Raw genomic sequence first — 25,488 nt, forward strand, 5'->3', positions numbered from 1 at the left:
TATCCGGTGTGTTATGGATAAAGTATTCGTATTACTATAACCGTAAGTATGTCGATAAGATGTTTTGCAATTTCTTCTGCTCTCTTTGTTTTTAAGGGTTTTAGTTGGACGAATTTAGTAAGGTTATTTTAATATACCATAATAAACCGGAACTCTTCGCCCCACCCCTGCGACAGTATATCAATCAGCTCCACTTGGCACCTACTATTAATTTCCGAAAAAACCATTGGTTTAATCACTAGACCTAGGTACGACCTACGTATACGTTATGAACTAAACCCATAGCTATAAGATTTCATTAATCATTTCCACGGCTATAGCCATGATCATTTTTCATAATTTAATTACAATGATAATATCTGATAACATTTTAAACACAGGCTCACAGTGGAAGCTTAGCCCTTTTAGTCGAGCCAACATACATATTATTATATATATAGTATTGTCTCTATAAATAATAAGAATATAAGTATAAACATACTACATAGTCGTCATTGACCATTTCGACTAAATAAACATTACTTTGCTATACAAATAAAATAAAATAAAATTATAATGGTATTTAGTATTGACAAAATTGTCAAAATTCAATAGCTCGATAGATAATTATTTGACAAAATATTACATTATTGTGCATACTGCATAATGTAAGCAAAAAAAATAAAAGATAAAAAGCCAATGGGTGGGGGATCTGACCACCACAACACCTCCTTGTATACGCCATTGACTGCATTAGTAAAATACAAAGATGGGTGGTATTGAATATTATGCTTATAGTCTATAGAATAATAAAATAATATTCTACGATTTCTACGTACAATGTCATACATGTCATAAATTATGACCCATAATAAAAGCTAGTACTACTAAGTATTTTTTTTAGTACAGCTGTCATAATATACTTATATGATAAATTTATATTATTTAGTTTTATGAAATTATGTACCTATTATTTATTAATTTATTAAGTAAATAATTAACATAATCAATGAAAATAAATTATATTGTATATAATACTAGCTGTCCCCGTGCACTTCGTCGCCCGTACATTTTGTACCCGCGTTAAGTTTGGTTACCTATAACTGTCCCGCCTATATAGAGTTGCATTGTTTCAATCGATTAGCCAATTATGTATTATTTGTTAAAAATAATATATTATTCGAATAACCCATTAAATAATTGCACAGTCCTAAACATAATAAAGAGGTAATATATTGAGGTCATTAACCGGGATAAAAACTATCCTATCTAGTATCTTATGACGGAGATAAAATTACACACATTGATCATAATTTCATCAAAATCGGTTGAGTAGTTTCGGAATGCATCGAGAACATATATATATGTATATGCATGGGCGTAAAAATTGCCTTGTTAGAAAGGGAGGGGGCTTAAATTATAAACATAAAACAATTTTATTGTAACATTTATTATATAAGATATTAAGATATAGGTATTTAAAAACTTCAAAATTATTTACTTAACGGCGTATAAATGTTCACATAACACATTTACACATAAACTTATCGGATATTCTGATAAGGAATTATGTTTTACCTTTTATAATTTTCTCTAATAAATAACCTTAAATTTCTTGAAAAACTTTAAAATATGTAGGGAGCTAAGTAGGGCCGGATTTAGACTCCCGGATGCCCGGGGCAAATCTTTTTTTGGTGCCCCTAACAGAAAAAAAATTAAAAATACCCAATATCTAAGAAGTTAAGGAAAAAATTAAAAATTTGCAAACTTACACATTAAGTCTATTCACCAAAAATGTATTTATTTCTAGTTTGATATGCCACTGTTCATGTATCACAAATTTAAAAATTTATTTAAAGATCTCAATATTATAATAATTTTATTAAGCCTTCATAATTTGAAGAGTTAAAATTAGTATCACACTGTTACATTATTAATAATAATCAATATTTAATTTTTAAAGTTAATATTTTTTTTTTTAGTACCTATTTCAATATTCGGATGCCCCCAAACATCTGTTGCCCGGGGCAAGTGCCGCTAAAGCCCCCTAATTTACGTCTATGTGTATATTATGTACTCGTATATATTTATAGGTATACGATTTATACAATTAACACGTGAATAATACACGTTTATTTTAGTAGATAACTCAGAGGTTTTTTAATTTAGACAAATACTATTGCGATAGAAACTTCCTCCGTGATATACTCTTTCGTTTAAAAAAAAAAATCAAGAAGATTCATGATATAATTAGTATATTATTAGTTGGATTGAGTAATTTTAGTTAGTTTCGGAGTTCAACCCGAGTAAACACTATACATTGTGACACATGATTTCTAAATATAAGAATATATTATGGAGATAGAAGATAGTATATAGATAATAGATAGATTGTCGAGTTTTACTTCTCAGAACAATTCATACCTACACGTTGCTGACGATAAAATACACACAAACGAAAAAAGGTCTGGTTACAGGTAGCTAGAAAAGTAGAAACCTATACTATCGTGGTAGGTCACGGGAATATCCGAAATACACCATGCAAGTAAGTATGTAAATTTAAATTTAATATTAAAAAATTAATTCCGAATATTTTCATATTCACTCACCTTATAAACCTTCTCTAGACTTCCACAAATAATTTAAGACCAAAATTAGCTAAATCTGTCCAGCCGTTCTCGAGTTTTAGCGAGACTAACAAATAGCAATAGATTTATATATATATAAGATAAGATATATATATTAATGTGTAGGTAGTGTGTACATTAGTATATTAGTACCTATCTACATATAATATTAATATTCATTAAAATATTTCTTAAAAAAAACAAAATACTGATTTATAATAATATATAATATATGAACGAAGCATATGTTACAATGAATTTCAATCGTTAAAAATAAAAAAATGTAGATGCTAAGTATACCTACATAATAACATAAAACTATATAGCAAATTGCAATCATCTTTGATTTAAAAAAATTTAATAAGAACTCAATCATTTTTTTATTTTTCTTAAAAAGGAGCATTAATCGATTCTTATGGTGTATATTTTTGAAAATAAGTTCATAAAATTGTTTCGCCTCGTCGGAAATATGAAAATATTTAAGAATATATTTTATAGTATGTTATTCTTAGGACGTTTTATATGATAGTTTCTGGCAATAAGTAAGGTCAAACATTAAACAGTTACATGTCTAATTCAATTTTTACCAATATTATGGTTACCTATACAAATCCATATTTATAATTTATAAGTTTATAACAATCGTTATAATCAAACTCTACAAGACTACAATAAGTCAATAATTAATAAAATAATAAGTATGTATAATTAATGTGTTAAGTATAAATAAAAAAATATTGTAAACCATTATTTATATGTAGCTATTAATGCATTATGAATTCATAAAATATTAAAATATATGACGTGTATAAACACTGAGTTAAAATATTATTTTTCAAAAAAGAAATAAAAAATAATTATAAATTAATGTTAATACTGAAATGTATCCATACAGCCAAGTATAGGTACCTTAACAATTTTAAAATTGTGTTAGATATATAAACACACTTAGCTATCCCTGTGCACTTCGTTGCACTTACAAATTGCACTCGCGTTAAACTTAGTTGCCTAATGTAAACATTTAGCTTAACGCGTAAGGATAAATAAAATTATTGGTAAATTGCAAGGGAAACTAGGGATAGAGTTAAAAAAATACAAGTAAGCAACAAATATCTTCAGTGTCCCGTGAGGATGCACCCATTGCGATATCTTTTGAAATAATGGAGATCTCATAATTCTGGTTTTTTAATTTAATTTAATTTAAGATTTACAGGGACAAGAACTACAAATATGTCATATTTTAATTAATTTTAATGTTTTGGTAAAAGAGTACAACTGTACAAGTAATTAATGCGTACCTAATTAGTTTTAAAATATTGAAGAAAAAGTAAAATTAAAATAAATATATTTTTTAACATACCTGTCTTACTGATTAAAATATTGTCGTCATCAACATAAACAGTTGCGATAGAAGTTTTGATGAAACAGTGATACCGTGAAATATTTGTTTGGACCGATTTGTCCAAAAAATTAAAATTAAACCCATCAATTACATTCATTTTTTTACCACGTTTACTCGTTATGAATTCCATTAAAAAAAAAAAATATATATATAAATTCCAATATATTTAATAAATACGTATATTATTTACGGTTCACGCGGACGTGGCTAAATGTTGTAATATGCGGCTATATAATACTCGAAATTTCGTCGTCGATAACATAGACACTATTGATATATGCCTTAATTTAATATTCCGTGGTTGATATATTTCATTACATTTAGGCATTTAGCAAGTGTTTCATTTTGTTTTTCGCGTATTTCTCGTACTATTAAAATGATGCGACTACCAGTATCTGTAGTACCAGTAGTGTTATGTAATTGAGTGTTCATCTAAATAAGCCCTAAAGGTTTTTGTATTATCTATGTAATTTATTAATCTTAGAATGTATAACTACTTCCATAGTTCCATTGTCCGTTGAATAAAAATAGTGTAAATATCACAATGATTGATATCTGTGGTATACTAGCTGGTATATACTATACAATACATTCAATAATATTACCTATCTTCAAGGGCAGGTCAAATTTCAGGGGGGGATAACTAAAGCCGTATCTGAGGGGGATCCAAGGAGTCCGCCCCCCCCCCCCGAAATTTTTAAAAGTGGAAATATTGTAGTGGTAAATATAGTTTATTGACTAAAAGTTTTCAGCATTTATATTTAAAAAAAATGTTGGACCCTCCGAAATTTTTTTTCAGTTACGGCCTTGGGGATAGCTTTAATTTTTATTCATAATCAAACATTTCTATTAATGTATAATGTATTAGGTTTATTTATAAAAAATACAAGTGAAATAGTTAATAGTAAATTTGCTTACACCTTTTAAAAAAACATCTACTTGGGTAGTTGGGTGTCATATTTGGTGTAGAAACAAAAACTGTAGTTATATTTGTAGAGAAAGTAAGTGCTATGTCAATTTAATACAACAGAAATGAAATCACTTAATGAAAGTAATGTACCTAATATATACCTTAGTATGAGTACCTATAGACGTTTAACTTATTGAGTATAGAAATATAATATGTAAATATATATTATAAGTGTGTGGGTGACGTGTGTTTAAGTGTTTTATGTTATTTAAAATTAGATTAATTTTATAGTTATTTATAAATAAAATATACAAAAATTAATACAAATTGTTATAGGTTGTAGGTAAAATATACTACTTAACATAAAGTTATGCTAGTTAATTTAATTAGAATTATTATAAACGATTTATTAAACTACATTAAGTAGCTACTTATTACAACTTATATTATAAATCATAAATAAAATATTTGTGTAATACCTACGTTTAAATAAAATACTTGTTAAATAGATATATTATAGTTACCTATAATAATATTTGTTCATTATTTACATTAGAATACCATACTGTATATTATAGTCTAGTGTGCTAACTGATATATTTTAGACGGGTGATTATAATTCATTTTAAAATGATATAATATCAATAACCACCAAGTGATGGCCTCCAAGGTCGTATCTGAGGGGGGGGATCCAAGGGGTCTGGACCCCCGAAATTTTTAAAAGTAGAAATATTTTAGTGGTGAATATAATTTATTGACTAACAATTTTCAGCATTTAAATTTAAAAAAAATATTAGACCCCCCACGAAATTTTTTCAGTTACGGCCTTGGTGGCCTCGATAATATTCTTATCTTCAAGTTGGATAATAAGTACCTAAATTTCTTCTAATATTAAAGCTAACAACATAAAATGGATTTAGCTGAACCCAATTTTTCTATATGTTGTCTATATGAAAGACTGAGACATAACATGCGGGGGTAGCCGTAGCGTCCTCTTAAGCTGTATCTTAGAAATATTATACCAGACGAGGGCACCCATTGGGAGGTTTAATGGGAGACAATATGTCACTCCTCTAGAAAAATTATTGTCATTTTATTTAGTTGTGAACAATAAAATAATTTTTTTAATAATACGTATTACAATTACAATAATTATTAATTTAAAAAAACAGTACATATTTAGTACAATTTAAATATTGAATATCAAAATCATTTAACACCCAATTGCAATTTTACATCAAAGTTATATATTTTATTTAATGTTAATCCAATTTTTGTAATAGTTCATTACAAATATAAATGTATCCTAATTATAACAGTTAAATAATATAATTTTAAGTACAGAAATAAATGAATACACATTATATCATTGGAATAAGTTATTTGATAACTTGGTTATATTTGTTCTTTAAAAAACTAGTAAGAATGGAGATGTGAACAATTAACAAAAATCAAAGTATAACCAAAACTTACAAAACATAAATGATTAAATAAGGTTGTGATACTAAAAAAATGTATTTATTTCAATATCAAACATACATAATTATAAATATAATAATAAAATTCAAAGTCAAATTTTGAAATTATACAGTTGAATTAATTTTTAATATTACATTTTTTTAACAATCTTACATGACCACAGCTAAGCTAAGATGAAAATCTATTTTTTGAAATTTAAACATGTATACGTACAATAACAAAATACGGCAGAATTTAAGTTTTAGGTAATTTATAGGATTAATTTTTATTAATAAATAAAAATATATTCCTATTAACAAAGATATTAACTTTATATTAATGTTAATTACTAATTTTTTTTTAAATTTGTTTTTCTAACATTTCTTTTCTTTTCTGGTTTTGGCACAGTGGTGTTATTAATTGTTGTATCTTGTCTGAAAAAAATAATAAAATTCATATATTTCAAATAATTTATAACATAGATAATATAATTAAGTTATACATTCTACTCCATATTTATAAAAAGGAAAATTAAAAATATAATTTCTATAAAATAGAATGATTAGCAATTTATACACCACATTATTAAGATCATATTTATACTGATAAATTGTTCCAGTATTACTTAATTGTTATTATAAAATCTAAATCTTGTGATTGTTCTTCAAGAGAAATATTCTTTAAATAAAGTCTATAAAGATTCTAATAGGTAAAATAAAAACTGGACAAATAGAATAGCTAATATTTTGAATCTCTTATGGGGTTCTATATGGAATATCACATTCCTTATATTAGTAATCACTACTAAGGATTAAATCTGTTTTTATTGATAAAGATAAATCATGTAAAAATAATAATAATAAAAATAAATAAATAAATAATATAAATTAAAAAACTTATATTAAATCATTAAGGTAATATAATGTTCATAGATTAGGTAATAATATATATATATGTTATTTCTACAGTTTAATTTGGACAGTATATACAAATTTCTTACCCGATGATAGATGTAGACTGTAATGATTTATCTAATATTGATTGCTGAGAACGTGTCATACGTCTTTCTGAAGTAGGTGGTTCAACAATTGCTGGTTCTATTGGTGCATGAACGATTGTTTCCTAAAAAAAAATGAATAAACATTTAACTATTTATAACCTAAATTGGTGATAAATAATATGTGATAGTTAATTATCATAAATTTGAAAAATTGAGATTAAAACATTATTGGACTGTAAACAATAAAATCTTTTAACAACAAAAATAATAATTATTATAATGAGCTCAATAATACAGGGTGGATAAAAAAAAAATATGGCATAAATATTTGATTAACATACATTTTATCATTATTTCAAGTGTAATAATAATTAATACAATATAAGTTTTACCATGAAAAAAATTTAATAAGCAACTAATTTTTAAAATATTAGAGTTGGTTTTGTTTAAGCACTTATATTAAAAAAAAAAATCAACTAATATTGCTGGAACACTAGAAAGGAAAATTACCAAATGGTGGAATTGTTATTTGTTTATTATATATATATCAATTCTTCAAAATTACAATCATAAGATGAGTAAATAGTACCATTCAGATTAGATTTTTACTATAAAAGAATTAAAAAGCTATTAAAATTACAAAAATTATAAATAATCCAAAATATATAATATTGATTTTATAATATAACACTTTTATAATATATGGTATTATGATAGATATTTAACAAAATGAGATAAATTAGTTTAATAATAACGAATGTGATATTATTTGTCAGCTTTCATTTACAGTGTGGTTTTGATGCAAATTGGATTTTATAAGTATATTGTGAGTCAAAAGTATTTTACTTAAAACTTTAAACTGATTTTTTCCAAAAAACATTGCATTTAAGTATAAAATTATTAGTATTTAGATATTATATTAAAATATTACAGTAAAAATAAATAATATCTAAAAATAAATCAAAAAATGACATCTTGTTAAATAAAATCCATAATAATATTATACATGTAAAAGTTTTAAGTTTCCATGAATAATGTTTCTAAATTATAACAAAAGAATTAACATTGTTATCAAAGGTTTGAATAAATAATTTCATCCAATTTTGAACTTAAAATGTCTACAAAGAATAATTATTTTTAAACATTTTCTTAGATTTCATCAAATAGATAGGTTTTGGTATGCACTACTTGTAAGGAATCTTGAATTAAATTTTAAAAACTTAGATATAAAATGATAAGTTTTTATAAATTTCTAATTACAAAACAGTTAGCATTTTTTTTTTATTTTAACGAATACATACAAGAAAAATTGTTTTTATGTATTCACACCCAGTGATATTTTTTGAAATACAACAAAATTTCAAAAATTGGTTGATGAGAAATAAGTGTGATTAAGGAATTTTTTTTATAAATGAAGGTTGAGGAATTTAAAAGAACCTTGTAATAAATTTTCAAATCCTAGATATAAAAACGAAAATTTTTATGAATGTCTAACTATAATATAATTTTTATAATAACTTTTAAAAAAAATATGATTTTTGAGAATTTGCTGACATGAATATATTTCTTAAATTGTTTACACATCATATAATATTAACAATTTTTATCATACATTTAAGTAGCATAATTTTTTTTTTTTTGGTCAAGTCGATCTGTTATACCCTGCCCTGTATATGCAACATAGCAAATTTGAGTTCAGTAAAACACATTATGTGTTAGCCTTAGCTTTAATATTAGAGAATTTACCTATCATGAAAATTAAAGGTTAAAATCAGTGTCGAAAAATTGATTTTTTTATAAATTTTAATTTATATGCAAGATATGGAGTATGTAAAATATTAAAATTGAAAATGCTCAAACCTAGTTTAAAAATTAAAATATTGACAAAAATATCAATATTATGACACTGATAATTTATTTTTTATGTCAAGAAATGTTGAAACAGAACATATTATAGGTTGGAGAAAGGTTGGCAAATATCATTTCATATGTTTTGATAAATATTCCAGAGGAGGATTAACTAGATATTATGATCTTAAGTACTGAATTTAGAAATATTTTAAATATTTATTTCAAAGACCTATGGAATGAACAAGAACTTAAGTAATATAAAATAATATTTCAAAAAATAAATTACAGATATATTTGTAAGCTTATGATAAATATTAAAATCTGATAATACTATTAATACTATTGATACTCTAATAAGTTGGGAAAAATTTAAAACTTCTTTTTGCAAAGTTTAAAAGCTGGACTTGTAATATTTATAGATATTTGTAACTTCAGTTCAAAGAGAGACTCTTTAATAAGTCTGGAGATACTGTATCACTCAAAGACAAGAAACTCATTATCTTAAGTTAAACTTTTAAGTTACTTTTTTCTTATAACTATTAACATTAACAAATGGTTTACTATTAACATCTTTAGAAATTGAAAAATCTCGAACAAATACGTAAGTTGTAAATAATTTTTTTTCTAGGCTTCAAAAATATTTGTTACTTTTTCTACTAAGATTTATTATATTGATAATACAACTATTATTTTTTATATATAAATTTGTGCAATTGAAATAACTAATAATATTGTTTTTTAAACATCACCATAAAGATTAATAGTTAAAATTATTAAATATCTCTTACCTTTATATTTTTAGCTTTGCGTTTAGGCAATAATTCCTCTTTTTCAAATAGAGATGTAGCTGATTTTCTTGGAGATTTAATTTTGGGTGTGTTGCTAACAGACGATCTTCTCGGTCTGTTAATGGGTACTTTAGATTTAACCGGTGGTCTGATTTCACTCTTAAGTGTACGGTGAATAGGATCTATTTCTACATTGCTAGAATTGTGTATCATTGATCTAGTCATAATACGTTTGGAGTCTGTTGATTCATCTGAAGAAGAATCTTCATTTTCAGAATTCAAGTTGGCCATACGTATTTTAGAACGTTTTTTTGCTGGAGTATACAACATATGCTGAGAAATGTTTCCAGCTATTGGTGATAATTGTTCACAAGAATAAGAAGAATTAGAATTGTGATTACTTTGATAAGACTCATTTGAATTTAATTCAGATTCAGCAACTTCTTTTTTTTCTTCCTCAACTTCATTTAGGATTTTTTGTTTTTTTCTACTCTTGAGTGACTCCGAAACTGAACGTTTTCTAATTTTTTTGGGCGAATTCAATGCTTTTTTTAAAACTCCTATTAAATCATCTTTTTGAGTAGGAATTTCTTCATTTGAAATTAATATATTTACACTTGAACTTCGTTTTGGTTTTTTTTTCACAACAGAAAATGTTAGAACAGGATCTGGTTCAACGGATTTAGATCTTCTTGGAGTTCTTATTTTTGTATTTTGTTGACATTTTGTGCTTAAATTATTATGTTCTATTTTTTTCGATGCATTAGTTAAGAAATTGAATTTTGATTTTCTTTTTAATGCTGTACTTTCAGTTTTTGGAATATTATTTTCCGCATTTGAAGTATCTTCTTCAGGTATTTCTTCTAAGCCAAACACAGTTCTTCTATTAGTAGCTATTGATTCATCTACGGGAGCTAAAGATTTTGATCGTCCACTTCTGCGTTTTATCGATGAAATATTTTCTTGGCTCTTAGATTTCTTTTTTGATAATGATACCCTTACTTGTCTACTATTATCTTCAACCATATCAGAACTGCGGAAAATATTTGAAGAAATAGTTTCCAATTGAACTTGTTTAGGTTCACTTTTAGCTCTTGATCTTGTTGTTATTATTTTGGTATCCGCTGATGGAATCGATTTGGCTTTCTTTATTTGCTCGATAACAAAAGGTGTACTTAAATTATCTTCTTGAATTGGATCAGATGACAAATTAATTTTGCCACATGTTAATTTTTGTTCTATTTTGGGAGGAACATCCAATGAACAGCAGTTTTTTATTTTTGATATACTTCTTCTAGAAGACGAACGCAAACTATAGTTTTCAACTTGTGGAATAACCAGACAGTTTTCCTGATGACTATTATCCAATTTTTCGACTAAATTTAATTCTTTTTTATCATCAAGATTTTGAATATTACTAAGAACATCTGGGCATTGCGGGATAATAGTATTGTCTGCGGACTCTATTTTAACAACATTTTCAAATGGTAGCTCAATTTTTTCACTTACACTGTTATCAATGAGATTATCGTCAAGATTTTGAATATTACTAGGAACATCTGGGCATTGCGGGATTATAGTATTGTCTGCGGACTCTATTTTAACATTTTCAAATGGTAGCTCAATTTTTTCACTTACACTTTTATCAGCATTAAATTTAGTTAGCATTTTACTGGGGTCAAATGAAGCAGGATAGTATTTTTGTACTTCGTCAACTGAACATTTTTCTTCTGTAGAAGTTAAAACATTAGTATCAACTTGTTGAAGTGTAATATCTTTAGATTTTACTAGATGATCATTATCACTGAAATTATCAAACTGTTCAATGGTTGATGAACAAGACACAACTGATGTAGTGCATTTAGAATTAAGTTCTTCATCTTGTATGTCAATGATATTCTTTAAGTGTTTTGGTTGAGTTGTTGTTTCAATGTTTCTTTGAGGTATTGAACAAATTTTTACATCATTTACAATGATACAAGATGATAAATCAGTTGTCTCTATTGTATTAACAGAACTTTTAGCAAAAGTTTCGACATTATTTGGTAGAATACCCTCTTTTTTAAATTGATCCTCTGATTCATTGGGCACGGATTGATTTATTTGTTTGATAGTAAGTAAGTCACAAGATTCTTGATTTGTCAAATCTTCATTTTCCAGTTCAAGAGACTCTTTTGATAAATTTTCACTTACATTCGAAGTTTGCTCTTCAATTTCAAATACTTGTACACAATCAATGTTTCCAAAATAAATAGGTTTTTGAAGGCTGGAATTACCTAATAAAAGATTTTGGCTATTGTCAGACAATGTTTCATTAGCTTCTTTGAATTCTAGTTGTAAATTATTAGTTTCAGCATTGTTTTGTGTATCAATATTATCGTCTGGATTACTCTCTGGTAATGATTCTAGCTCCAATATATCTTGAATTTCACCCTCTGCTTCAACCTCTAGTTCTTTATTAGTATTATCTTCTTCAGTATTAATTACAACTAACTCTTGGGTTTCAAGTTTATTAACTTGTGCATTTACATTCAACTGTTCATTTTCAGAAGAATATACATGACCAAATAGAAGCATTGGTTTTTGCTCGGGAATTTCTTGTTGACCAAAAAATGATTCCCCAAACATAAATGGAGTCGACTGATTAACATCCATTTCTATTTGATCTGATTCAATTCCAGTCATAGTAAGATGATTAAAACCATCATCAGGTATGGGATTAGACTCATTTCTTGATGTTTCAAAAGAATGATATTTATTAGACGTATACTCATCACAATGGTTATCTTCATTCTGGTCAAAACATAAATTATCTTTATTTTCAACAACGTCATCTAGATTAATAGGCAAACTTTCTTTATTATCTTCCTCTGTATTTTCTACTACTTTAATAACATTATCATTGTATTCTAACAAATATAAATCATTTGTCTTGTCATCTTCAACTATAATACTTTCAGAATTCTCATTTTCTTCATTACTTATCTGATCTTCATCATTAGAATGAGTCTCCTCGGCAAGATTTACTAGTGAATTGGATTGTGTATCAATAGGATCTATCATTTTATCAGAGTCAACTAATTCATTCTTTTCTAATGTATTCTCACTTTTTAAAGTTTCAAACGATTTCAAATTATTTGTTGCACATTCATCATCGAGTATGACATCAGAATCAGACTCTTCAGAAGTGGATTGTGTATCAATAGGATCTATCATTTTATCAGAGTCAACTAATTCATTCTTTTCTAATGTATTCTCACTTTTTAAAGTTTCAAACGATTTCAAATTATTTGTTGCACATTCATCATCGAGTATGACATCAGAATCAGACTCTTCAGAACTGTTATGATCACTTGAATCTTCAAATGCTTCTGAATTCTTTTCTTCGTTTTCACTATCCAGTAACACGTCTGATTCCTCTGAACTATTTTCTTCACTTGCATCATCAATTATATAATTTTGTTCTTCAGAATCGTTCCCTTCACTTGTAACATTAAGTTCTTCTGAATTATTTTCTTCACTTGCATCATCAACTATAACAACAGGTTCTTCAAAATTTTCAACTTTTTTGCTAACAAGTATGTCAGTTGGTTCGTCTAAGTTGTATTCTTCCATTCCATTACCAGAAATGACATTTAGTTCATCTGCTTTGTCTTCATTTTCATCTTGTTTTTCCGAATTATTCTCATCATCACTTGAATCATCAATAATGATATCTGATTCTGCTGAGTTATTTTCGTCACTTGCATCATCAATTATGACATCTGAATCTTTTAAATGGTCTTCATTTACATTATAAGATTCGTCTGCTACATTATCTGAACATTCATCATTTTTAACATATTCAGAGACTTCTAAATCATTATCTTTGTCTTCATTAATAAATAAAACACGTCCTGGATTATTCTCACAATTATCATCATCATTTCTTTTAACATTATTTTCAGATCCAGTCTCTTCATTTCTATGAAAATATGTCATGCGATAAATTTCTTTTTCTTCATTATTTTCATCAAATTTAACACTTTGTTGATCTAAATCATTCAGGCAAGGATGTTTCAAATTACTTTCTTCACATACATCATTATGTTGATCTGAAACATTTTCATCTTCTGAATCTTCAACATCCTGTTCTGATATATCTCTGGAAATATCTAACTCTATATCATCTTTAATTTCTTCTTCTTCGATTTCTTCTTCTTCATTTTCTTCTTCTTCATTTTCATCTTCTTCGTTTTCTTCTTCTTCATTTTCTTGTTCAAGTTCATCGTCATTACTATCCTCACCATATTGTCTTTTTTGAGATTTAAATCTACCGTACCTTGTATTTTCTAAATCACTATCTACACTACTATCTGAGGATTGTTCACTGTATGAACCATCAGATAAAATATCACTTTCGTGCTCATCTTCTGAATCCAATAAAATCACATCAATATTTTTATTTGTTTTTAATACAGGATCATAGTCATTGGAATTTGTGTCTAGTTTTAAACAGTCTGTGGTAACTTCATTTAATAGTGGTTTTTCATTACTAGTTATATTTTGTTTCATATCTGGAATTAGACAATCACTATCAACACCTGAAGAATTCAAGGTCATAGAATGTGGGCTTAAGGTTTTCTTTTCATCTGATGGAACAGATTTTGGAGTAGAAAGTTTAATATCTTCTTTCAAAGTTGAACTTGTATTTTTTGGTAATAATGCTAATACTGGCATTTCTTTGTCATCCTCTTCATCAGATGTCAACATAATGCATTCATCATTTGCTAAATTTGAAACCATTTCTTTATTTTTAATTTCATTTTCAGACACATCATCTATTTCAAATTGTTCTTGTTCAGAACATGAATTTTCCTCAGAAATGTCCATTTTTTCATATTCATTACTCATATTAATTTTGGAATTATCTTTAATCGATTCCTGGAAAGTTATTGGTATTTTATCCGAGATCGTTTGATTTGTTAAATCATTGACATCACTGCTACCAACACTATAAAAACTTTCATTTTCAGGATTATCAGTGTGTTGTACATTTACCACTTCTTCAGGATCATTTCTAAAAAATAAATATTATGGTTTGATTAAAAAATTAATAATTATTAATAAAATTAACACATCATGTTATAAATCGAGGTCCAATAATTGCCAATTATTATTGTGCATGGGCTATTCAATGTTGTAATCCAGATCTGTTATGAATTTAAAAATATATATTTGAACTATATATATATTCCTAAATTTGTTAACCGATTTGACAACTTACAGCCAGATTAATGGAAGTTTAAGAACACCAGATATTATGAATTAACTTATTATTTGATATATGAGGGAACAACCCAAAAATTCTGGTTGATACTATCAAACCAATCCTAGATGAATATTTTTTTTATCAATTAATTACAAACAAATTAATTTATTTATTTCATGAATAGAATGTGATTTACCAGTAATACTGAAATCAAAAAACATAAATTATATGAATTATTATACCTATATACTTTAATTCCCAATTAATAAACATATGTATAATGTTTATACGACTGTCCTAATATATCCAAATTAATACCATAAAATTGAATTTAACAAAGAACTAAGAATAAGTATACAGTAATTTTATTGAGTCACAACTTTAATGTACTACCGCAGCAACATTATTTTAAAGTAAGATATGTCACTCATCCAATACTATTACAACACTATTATATATTTATTTTTAATATTTCAAAATGAACTTGAAAATTGACCGTTTTATCAAAGAATTAACTTTATGAAAGAAATATGTAATAAACTATATAAAAGATAAATAATTGTTTTCTTAAAGAAAACAGTTTGGCATGCAATAAAGGAAAAGGCGATATCTACTATAGTACCATCATAACAATCTAAGTTTAATAAATACTAAAAACTAATATAAATCACAATCATAACACACCTTTTGACTGTAGCGTCATCATTACAAGGTAGACTAAATCTTATTGAAGATCTTGGAGACAGTATTTGTTTATTGTTTGCAGCCAATTTCATCTGAAATGATAGTTAATTTAATAACAGATCAATAAATGTGAATATGAATTCATTAACAAAGAAATAAATCGTATTGTATCTTATTCTTATTGAATTCATATATACATATGTTTATATAATTTTATCTATATTTAAATTTTGTGATAGTTATACAATGATTTTCATTTCACATTTATATAATTAAATTCATAATATAATTAATATATTATTAGTTGGAGTGTGTAATTTTAATTTATAATTGTTTTCAATAATAATAGTTCAACCATATTATACACTTATAGATTTATTTATATTTTATATTAGATACTTCATTTTATAGATTGAGACTATTTTAAATTTTTATAATTGTTTTTGTTGTATATTAGAATGTAAAATCATATCCAAAATATACATTATTTACTTAATTATTTTTGAGAAATATTAACTATTAAACTATTATTGACAATTGAATAATTCTATAACTTTCTTTTTCGAAATTATTGCAATGCAAAAATATTGAGGGCCTTAATCAATATAAAAACTATCCTATCTTTTAATTAGGACCAAATTACACATAGTGTAAAAAAATTCATCAAGATCGGTCCAGTAATTTCGGAGTTTATCTCGGATAAACAATATGACACATGATTTCTATGTATATAAAAATATATTATGGAGATAGAAGATAGTATATAGATAGATTGTAGAGATTTACTTCTCAGAACAATTCATATTTACACGCCACCGGCGATAAAACACACACAAAAGAAAAAAGGTTAGATTACAGGTAGCTGGAAACCTACTATCGCGGTCAGTTATGGGAATACCCGAAATACACCATGCAATTATACATAAGTATGTAAATTTATTAAAAAGTTAATAAATAAATTTAAAAAATTGAGACAAAAACTATCCTATCTTTTAAGTTGGATCAAAATACAAACAATGTAAAAAATTTCATCCAAATCGGTCCAGTAGTTTCGGAGTTCATTCCGGACAAACACTGTGACATGAAATTTTTATATATAAGATATAAATTATGCAATACAATAAAATATGTACCTTTAAAATTGATGAATAGCTTGTAATAGATGGTGATGATATGGTCTTTTCAACTAATGGTGTATTAAGTATTTCTAATACATGTTTTTCAATTGGTTTTACAATTTCATTAACAGTGTTTGGTGTACTTAATGAATCGTCTCCTAATTTTCTTCGTTTTTCATTACTAACTACATCATCTATAGGTGACCGCTTTCTTAAATTAGTATTTGCTGGTAAGAAAAGATCACTAAACAAATCAATTCAAATTAATACATATTCAGGAAGTATTTTCTTAAATTAAAGAATATTAATGAATAATTGTTTACATTGAATTTGATGGTGTCAAAGATTCACTCCTTCTTTTAACCAAAGGACTTGTTTTATTCATATCCATAATAAACATTTTACTTTCATTGTTCATACATTTCATAACAACATCTAAAAATAATTAATAAGGGTAAAAAAATAATTTATATTAGGTTAATTACAATAAAAATACAGTACTAAAAAAACAACTAACCTGGTTTACTATATATACTTTGAAGATTACGACGACTATAATTTTGGTTTATATCATCAGGAATAGTTTTTTCAAGTCCATCAATTAAAACACTGGTAATTTTTAATGCATCATTATTATTTGATGTAAGGCCAGCTTTTAATGTTTGATTTAATTTGATAGCTTCTCTATGTCTAAAAAAAAATAATATTAAAAATAATTTATTTATACACAAATTTTATTGGATATTTACTGTTCTACAACTAGCTAACGGTGAACATAAAAAATATTAATTATCAATAATATATATTTTTTAAATCTAAGTGAATAGTCCATGGGATATTAATCATATTAAATTTAAAAATATCACAACATTTTCTGATAATCACTCAATAATATAAATTAATTGGATAGCATCTTAACTGTTAATTTAAATGAATAATTAATATTACAGTATAAATTACATTTTAATTGCTATAATATATAGTATATATATTGACTAGAATGAATACTATTATACTGAATCGAAAATTAATAAAATATCAAAATATTCTACACAGGAAAAAATAAATGTTTATTAAATATTGTAGTTATGTGAAAATATAAAAAATGTTATTACTAACAAATCCATAAATTAAATTTAAAAAAAAGACAACAAATTTTTAATGGTATATGAAGTTAGATATACAGTTCTTTAATTAATATAAAAATTATATTCAATGACTAAATGAATTTCCAATCTTAAATAATTAAAAATAATAAAAATGTGTATTATTATTAATTGTAAATAATAATAATAAAAAAAAAATGTTGAGTTAAATACAATTCTATGACATGCAAGAATTTCATTCAACATTATAATTACATTTTTAAATAATAATCCAACTTACCTTCCTCGTTGTAACAAAAATAATACTTGAAAAATTAATGTTTCAGTATCATCAAATCTTTTCAAAAAAGACAAAAATAATTCAGCTTCCTCTGTTTCCCAGAGATACTCTATTAAACATTTTAATTTTTTTGTTTCTCTGCATCCTAATAATAAATATTAAAATATTAGAAATAAATTTTTAATCAATATATACTTATTAACATACGATCGAAGAAGTAATCAAATAATGTTTGTTTTTCTTTGAAGGGTCTTGCTCGTAAATATATTAAAGTATCGAAACATTGATTTTCCATTACTTGCAAGTTGATATAAAATCTGAAATAAAAATAAATGAATTTTAATAAAATGTAATTGATATTATTTTTAATTTTTTTATACTATATTATATAAATAAATTATAAATTGCTGTTGATAAAATAATTATCAAATAAATAACAATCAGTCTAAACAATGCATAAATAATACAAGTGGATGACAAATTTAACAAAGAACTTCAAGTATGGAAGAATTAGCCAGATTTTGGGTTATTCAAAAATAAAATATTATATCAGAATATCTCTTACTTATGATCTTCAATGTTGACTAAATTAATTTTAGTGAGTTGCAAGTAAAACCGTGCCCAAAAATATTTTTTTCTAAACACAAGTAATTTTAATACAGTCCAATGATACCAATCCCAAGATTTATCATTAACCATCCATTCATTATTACTGGCCAGAATTTCCATAGCTTCCTATGAAAATAACAAATACAATAAAAATAAAATATCATAATAGTGAGAATAAGAATAATATTTACTTCAAACATGTCGTGATCTATTAACCAGCTAGCACGACAAAGACTATTCAATCCTTTATTTTCAATATCAAATTCAATAGCAAAATTACACATGCGATTTGCAGTTATTACATCTATCCTAAAATTGATCATATTGAATATTATTATTTTTTAATAAGTAATTAATATATTTAAAATATTAAAACGTACTCCTGTGATGAACAGATGTCAATCAAAAAATAAATAGTAATGAAATCTTTGATTTGATTAGAAAGTGCAGCATTCAAATAGATTCTCAATAGACATTGGACATTAGAAGGTGGATACAATCCTTTAGTTGCTTCACCACCTTCATGTTGCCATTGTTCAATTAATTTATTTCCTTTAGGTTCATTATTCACAAAAGCATCGATAAGATAGAAAGGCAAATCTCCAAATTCCATTCGCCTAAAAATATAATATTATTATCTAATTAATTTAATAGTTCATTTTTAATATTTATTTACTAACCGTTTAATAGCATATTGGATAAGAGATGAAAAATCACATTTTATAAATTTTCGAGTAGGATCTTCTTCGATGGATTCTGGCAAAAGTCCATAACTAAGAAAACATGTTACTGCTTTAAAATATTGAGTAACCAAATTTAGTGTATATACACGATAAGAATAATCAACTGAAATAAGAAGATAAAAATAAAATTTGGTTTAATTATTTTACATATAATATACTATTATATACTACATATATTTACCATTTATTATATGAATACCGTATGCATTATGTAAATCTTCTAGGAAATGTTTAACACACAACATTTGAGATAAACAATGATTTAATATCCTTTCATTTTTTTTACCCAGCTGTGTACCAGAGTAATCAAATAATGGAACACCTAAAAAGGATTTATATTAAAAGCTATAAATGTAATCATTTTGAACAAATTAGATATTTACATAATTTGTCTGCGTATTGTTTAACAACCATGACATGTTTCCAAAGACATTGAACTAAATGTAAAATTGTTGCTTCACTAGATACATAAGTTCCATTTTTCCATTCTTCGGCACACGCACTAAGAACTGACATTATTTTATTTTCAACTATAATTGATATTACAAAACTTCTTTTATCAGGCTGAAAAAAAACAAAATTTGATCAACAATATATATTATATTATTATTTAAGTATAAATTAATTATTTTCATGAAAACAAAATCTATTTTTCATTTCTTACCAAACTATAATTTACGTAATCATCTGTTTTATCCCAAAAAAATGGTCTTAAATTTGTTTGTAAACACTGGCTGAATATTAAAGTTGGATTTATTAACAACCTCCAATTTTTTAAAAGTAATTGATCCAAAATTTCTTGTTGAACGCCAGCATGTTTAAATCTAATTATTTCATTGTCTAACAAACAATCGCATTCTGGAAAAAAAATTTAAAATTATACATATAGAACAAAAAGCTATCAAGTACTATTATATTGTTACCAAAATATATTGAAGATGGATAATAGAGTTCTTCAACATTATTTCTAAAATTGTAACCAAATGGGCGTAATGTTTTGGCAGAAATATTTAAATCTAAATAACTGGCAATATGAGGCAATTTCACAAAACTAGCATAAGAATTTGATACTTTAAGATGATTTATATTTGATGGCATCTGGGCTTTATACCACTGGTTAATATCAAACAAAAAAATGTAAGATTCGGGACTGGCATCCACATTTTGACGAATTTCCATTAACATTGCAAATAATCTTATTTCACAATCTTCATCCATATCTAAACAATGATAAAAAAAAAAAAAACTATGTTTAAAATTAATACAGAATATTGTTAACATATATTGACATATAATTTATTGATGATGATCCACACTAATCACAAAATAAATATTTTAGTTACCAGTTTCATTTCTGGACAAGTTCACATTACATAAACTTAATGCAGATATACATCGACCAATTCCAGTTTCTCTTCGTAATGACATTTCTAATTTTATGCCATTTCCTTTGTACACCTTCATACAAACACATTATTTCATAAAAAAAAAAATTATTTAAATTATAAACTTCTAAACTTGAACTCACTTTATATGACAAACATCCATTTGACATCATCGTTCTCTGTTCATATGTTAAAGCAATCATTGTTGCATTGGGAAGTCTAGAATTATCTGATTGAATAATCCAAAGATAACAAAGATTGTTTGGATCATCAGATGGTTCAAGAAATGTAATATGGGTTACTGGCATAACACATTTAGGCTCTTTTAATAAATATCTAGAATAAAATAATAAAAATAATTTGGGTTATAAAATTGAATAAAACAAATACAGTATTATTATTAACTAAAGATCAAAGAATTACATTGTCCGCATCATTTTACAGTCCCATAGTTGAAAGTGACCTGTAGAATATCCAATGGCAACAGTATTGATTTCTTCATTATAAAACAAACTTGATATGCTGAAGTTCAGTTTACCACTGTATTGTTTTTTACAATAGATACAGAAATTTTCTAAAATAAAACATAAGGATAAATACATAATGAATAAATTGTTTGAATTTTATTTATTGAATTATAATTTTACCATTTATAAATATTGCTAAATGACAATCACTGTCATCACTCATTTCTTTAACTTCTTGGCAATCCTCATTTTTCCTTATAATGAATAACTTACTAGGTCTCAATTCATTTACAACAATTTCATTTCTTCTTAATTCTATAGAAAATTTTTTGTTTTATTATTATCTATAGGGTATAATATTTTTTCAACGTACGGTTTTCAATGTGTTGTTGTCTTAAATCAATTGCAAAAACTGCTCCAGTTGCCATACCAACTAACAATACAGTGGACATAAGTTTAAATTCATCGCAAAGTTGATCTTCAGCAATGGTTTTGTTTTTTATTGTAGAAATATAGGATATCTAAATAATTTAAACAATTAATATTTTATTAAATGATATTTTTTATTTAGTAAAATTACTTAAGAGGCCATCACACCCCTATTTGTTGTCCCATTAATAGGCAAATTCATTCTTTAAGTAAGTTTTCCAACACAAAATTGTTTATATTGTTCTGTAAGACTAAGACTAAAGATGTAGGAAGTGTGCCCTCTTAAGGTAATTGAATAAATTAAATATTAACTTACTGGATTTGGTATATGAATACAACGAATTGTGGTTAATGTTGGCAATTGACATATAAATAATATCCCAGAAGATTTAAAAGAACATCCGACCAAAAGTAAGTTAGTTGTTTCCTTGCTCTTATGTAATTCTTGAACAAAGGTAATCTGGAATAAGAAAAATAGTACCAAGTATATCAAAGCAAATCTAGTAAAATATGAATGAGATAAAAAAAATCATTTTAATAATGGGTTATTAGTGTTATTACTAATTAGTCATTATCAACAAAGATTATTAATAGAAGTTTTTCATTGGTATGCCCTACAACATCCACAAATTAATTCATATCCTCGTTTATATCCATGAGCAGACTGAACTTTTTGTATAATTTATTACCTATGTAATTCTTTTTATCCATACCGGTTCAAGCTAGGCTACACAGACAAATATATTACAGGTTTCCAACCACATACCACATTTAGATAGGAAAATGTGTATTGTGTTTTTTAAATATGTTTTTAGTTTTTTATATGATGGAATATCAAATAAGAATAAAGAACGCGTGGTAGCAATTGCTTTTTGGCTAGGAGGATGATAAAAAAGTAATTCTTATGTTAAGAGGACATCATACCCGCATATGTTGTCTTCGTCTTACAAACGTATAACATGGCAAATTTTTGTTCAGTAGGATCAATTTTGTGTGATAAACTTAAATATTAAAGTGAAATGACCCATTATAAGCTAATCACACAAAATTGATTCTACTGAACAAAAATTTGCCATGTTATACAATTGTAAGATGAAGACAACACATGTCCTCTTAAGTAAATTAATTTGTTTTACATCATTCTGATTGTATGTAATGAAATAAACTGTTTTGCTATTTTTTTCTAAATAATTTCAGTAAACTTGGATTCAAGTGGGAATTCACTTTGACGTGAATAATATACCTACCTAATTATTATTTAAATTTTAAAATCATGTACATATTATATTATTAAAAAATACCATATATTATAAAATTAGTCGATTGTTCTAAAAATTCATTACAGATACTTAAGTATACTGTCGCCGTAAGTAAAAACGCTTAAAGTCACCGTAGAATGATTTTGAGAAAAACATATTTTTTAGTATTTTGCATTTTCTTAAAATCATAACACATTGTACATTATAATTATTTAAATATTAAATATGATATATGTTTTCCTATGTAATTTTACCAGACGAATACAATGAAACTTAAATTAATTTTCAACAAGATATTTTACTTTTCACGTTGCACCTTAGTACCTATTGGTAAAAACTTTTGATACTTTGTTCCTAAGCAAACAATGCAGTAATTAATAATTTCTTAATTGTATTAATAATTAAAAATTATTTATACATTTTAACTATTATATTTATTGGTAAATAATTATTTATAAAGAATTCACAAAACAAAACAACTGTTATTTGCAAGCCAAAATGCCTGTCAATTATAATTTGTATTATGTACTAAGATAAAATGCCGTATCTTCAACAATACTTACGGCGTTATAACACAGTACCCACAAATTTTTCTACAATTTTTCAGACATACAAAATACATAAAATCTACACAAGCCGAATTATACAATAATATTTTTGTTTTTACCTCATTTTAATTTTTTGGAGACTTACGGAGTTTTTGCTTACGTACAATTATTTCCCTCCAAAACCGATCAAATCATCTAGATCCTAAGTATTTAATATACCTACCAACTTATTTGCCGAACCGATACAAACTCAATTGAGTGTGGGCGGACACGACGTAGATATGCGACTTACCGTCAACGATTTGTCCTTTTGATTTGCGGCAAATGACCGAGACGAAACAATGGACCCTAGCCGTTTCGAATAAAGTATGATGTTCGCCCCGGCGGCGAACCACGCATACTCGCCATTGGAAATTAGACCGCCGGACTTGTCACAATCCGATTCCAATAACTGATTGGATATGTGATGCGAGCCGATGACTTGCATCACTTGTCTCAGAGACGACATGACGCCGTGCACGGTGTAGTCGGTACACGCAGTCCCCAAAGAAAACACTCACGCTACTACGGCGCACACGATACGGTTTTCCAAGTCCGCGGACCTGACAACAACCGGAAACGCACACTCTCTGTCTAAGCGCACTGAACGCACATCGGTACCGCGTTTAATCGGCCGTCGATGAGTTCATAGAAAATCCATGCTTTGTAGAATGATGTTTTTTTTTTTTAACGCACAACTACTAACACTACTATCAAAGTATCAGACAATACACTGCAGCGTCCGACGATATGACGGTCGCCGTCCCCTCCCCCTCCGACAACGACTGCCGATCACGTGGTTGCGTTGCTGCAGTCGTTCGAGAAACTGTGCTGTTATAACGGCAGAACGTTAACGGCGCGTTGATAAAACACGGACAAATTAATTATTGGACGCGTTTGGTTTGCCTCTTCGATCATCAAATACTGTAATGGATGTAGTCACAGTCACAGACCAAGACATCCTATCCATTGACAAGTATGTATCTGCCTAAGTCCGTGGTCACAGAGTGTATTATTTTGTTGTCGATCTAGCGACGAGTCTCGGAATTAGGTGTTAGATGTACGCACGCGCGACGCGACTTCTCGCATATTTATCCACAGATAAATTAAATTGTCCATTGTACCGGTGGATAATTATGCGAGGAGTTGCAATACGCATGGGCATATCGAACATCTCCTAATTTACTAACATGCCTATTGTTTTTGTTCTACGCTGTGACCACGGATAATAGATCCGTGCGCTGTTGCCTGTGACTATACAATAAATAAAATATATATTTTGTCATGATCCATAGTCTATGATCTAAGATATAAGTTTGGCTATGTGCAGCAATGACAGGGGTATGGACGTATGGTTAAACGTTATCGGAGATCGGACGGCTAGCTAGATTGGGTCGGCGAATGCCGAACAGTAACAACATTGAGTTGTTCTGTCGCACAGAGTACAGACTATTATAATTCATTTTTAAATACTAAAGTTTTATAACTTATAAGTGTATAGATTAAAGTCTGTGTTCTGTGGTAGCATGGCAACAATGTTAACTACAATAAATTC

The 25,488-nt window shown here is 26.6% G+C and overlaps 1 protein-coding gene across 1 annotated transcript; it reads right to left on the reverse strand.

Annotated features, from left to right (window-relative positions):
• Window positions 1-6,142: 6,142 nt before the first annotated feature.
• Window positions 6,143-24,875, reverse strand: LOC132927911 (uncharacterized). The gene is made up of 24 exons (XM_060992481.1): window positions 24,187-24,875; window positions 22,404-22,547; window positions 22,032-22,179; window positions 21,839-21,973; window positions 21,615-21,765; window positions 21,335-21,527; window positions 21,150-21,264; window positions 20,730-21,026; window positions 20,471-20,664; window positions 20,190-20,370; window positions 19,988-20,128; window positions 19,744-19,909; window positions 19,444-19,680; window positions 19,255-19,372; window positions 19,020-19,189; window positions 18,662-18,771; window positions 18,455-18,599; window positions 17,586-17,758; window positions 17,392-17,503; window positions 17,084-17,312; window positions 15,951-16,042; window positions 10,016-15,074; window positions 7,377-7,498; window positions 6,143-6,810 (listed from the first exon to the last, which is right to left on the reverse strand). The coding sequence occupies exons 1-24, from the start codon at window positions 24,400-24,402 to the stop codon at window positions 6,726-6,728; spliced, it is 8,733 nt and encodes a 2,910-aa protein (XP_060848464.1). The 5' UTR covers window positions 24,403-24,875; the 3' UTR covers window positions 6,143-6,725.
• Between the last annotated feature and the right edge of the window lie 613 nt (window positions 24,876-25,488).

The sequence above is a fragment of the Rhopalosiphum padi genome, chromosome 3, assembly GCF_020882245.1.
Source record: "Rhopalosiphum padi isolate XX-2018 chromosome 3, ASM2088224v1, whole genome shotgun sequence".
Classification (NCBI taxonomy): domain Eukaryota; kingdom Metazoa; phylum Arthropoda; class Insecta; order Hemiptera; family Aphididae; genus Rhopalosiphum; species Rhopalosiphum padi.

Coding starts and splice junctions, on each gene's coding strand:
- LOC132927911 (XM_060992481.1), bottom strand. CDS start 24,402: ATGTCGTCTCTGAGACAAGTGATGCAAGTCATCGGCTCGCATCACATA. Junction 20,129..20,189: donor ACAATACGCAGACAAATTAT/GTAAATATCTAA, acceptor AATCCTTTTTAG/GTGTTCCATTATTTGATTAC. Junction 18,600..18,661: donor ATTTGATTACTTCTTCGATC/GTATGTTAATAA, acceptor ATTTATTATTAG/GATGCAGAGAAACAAAAAAA.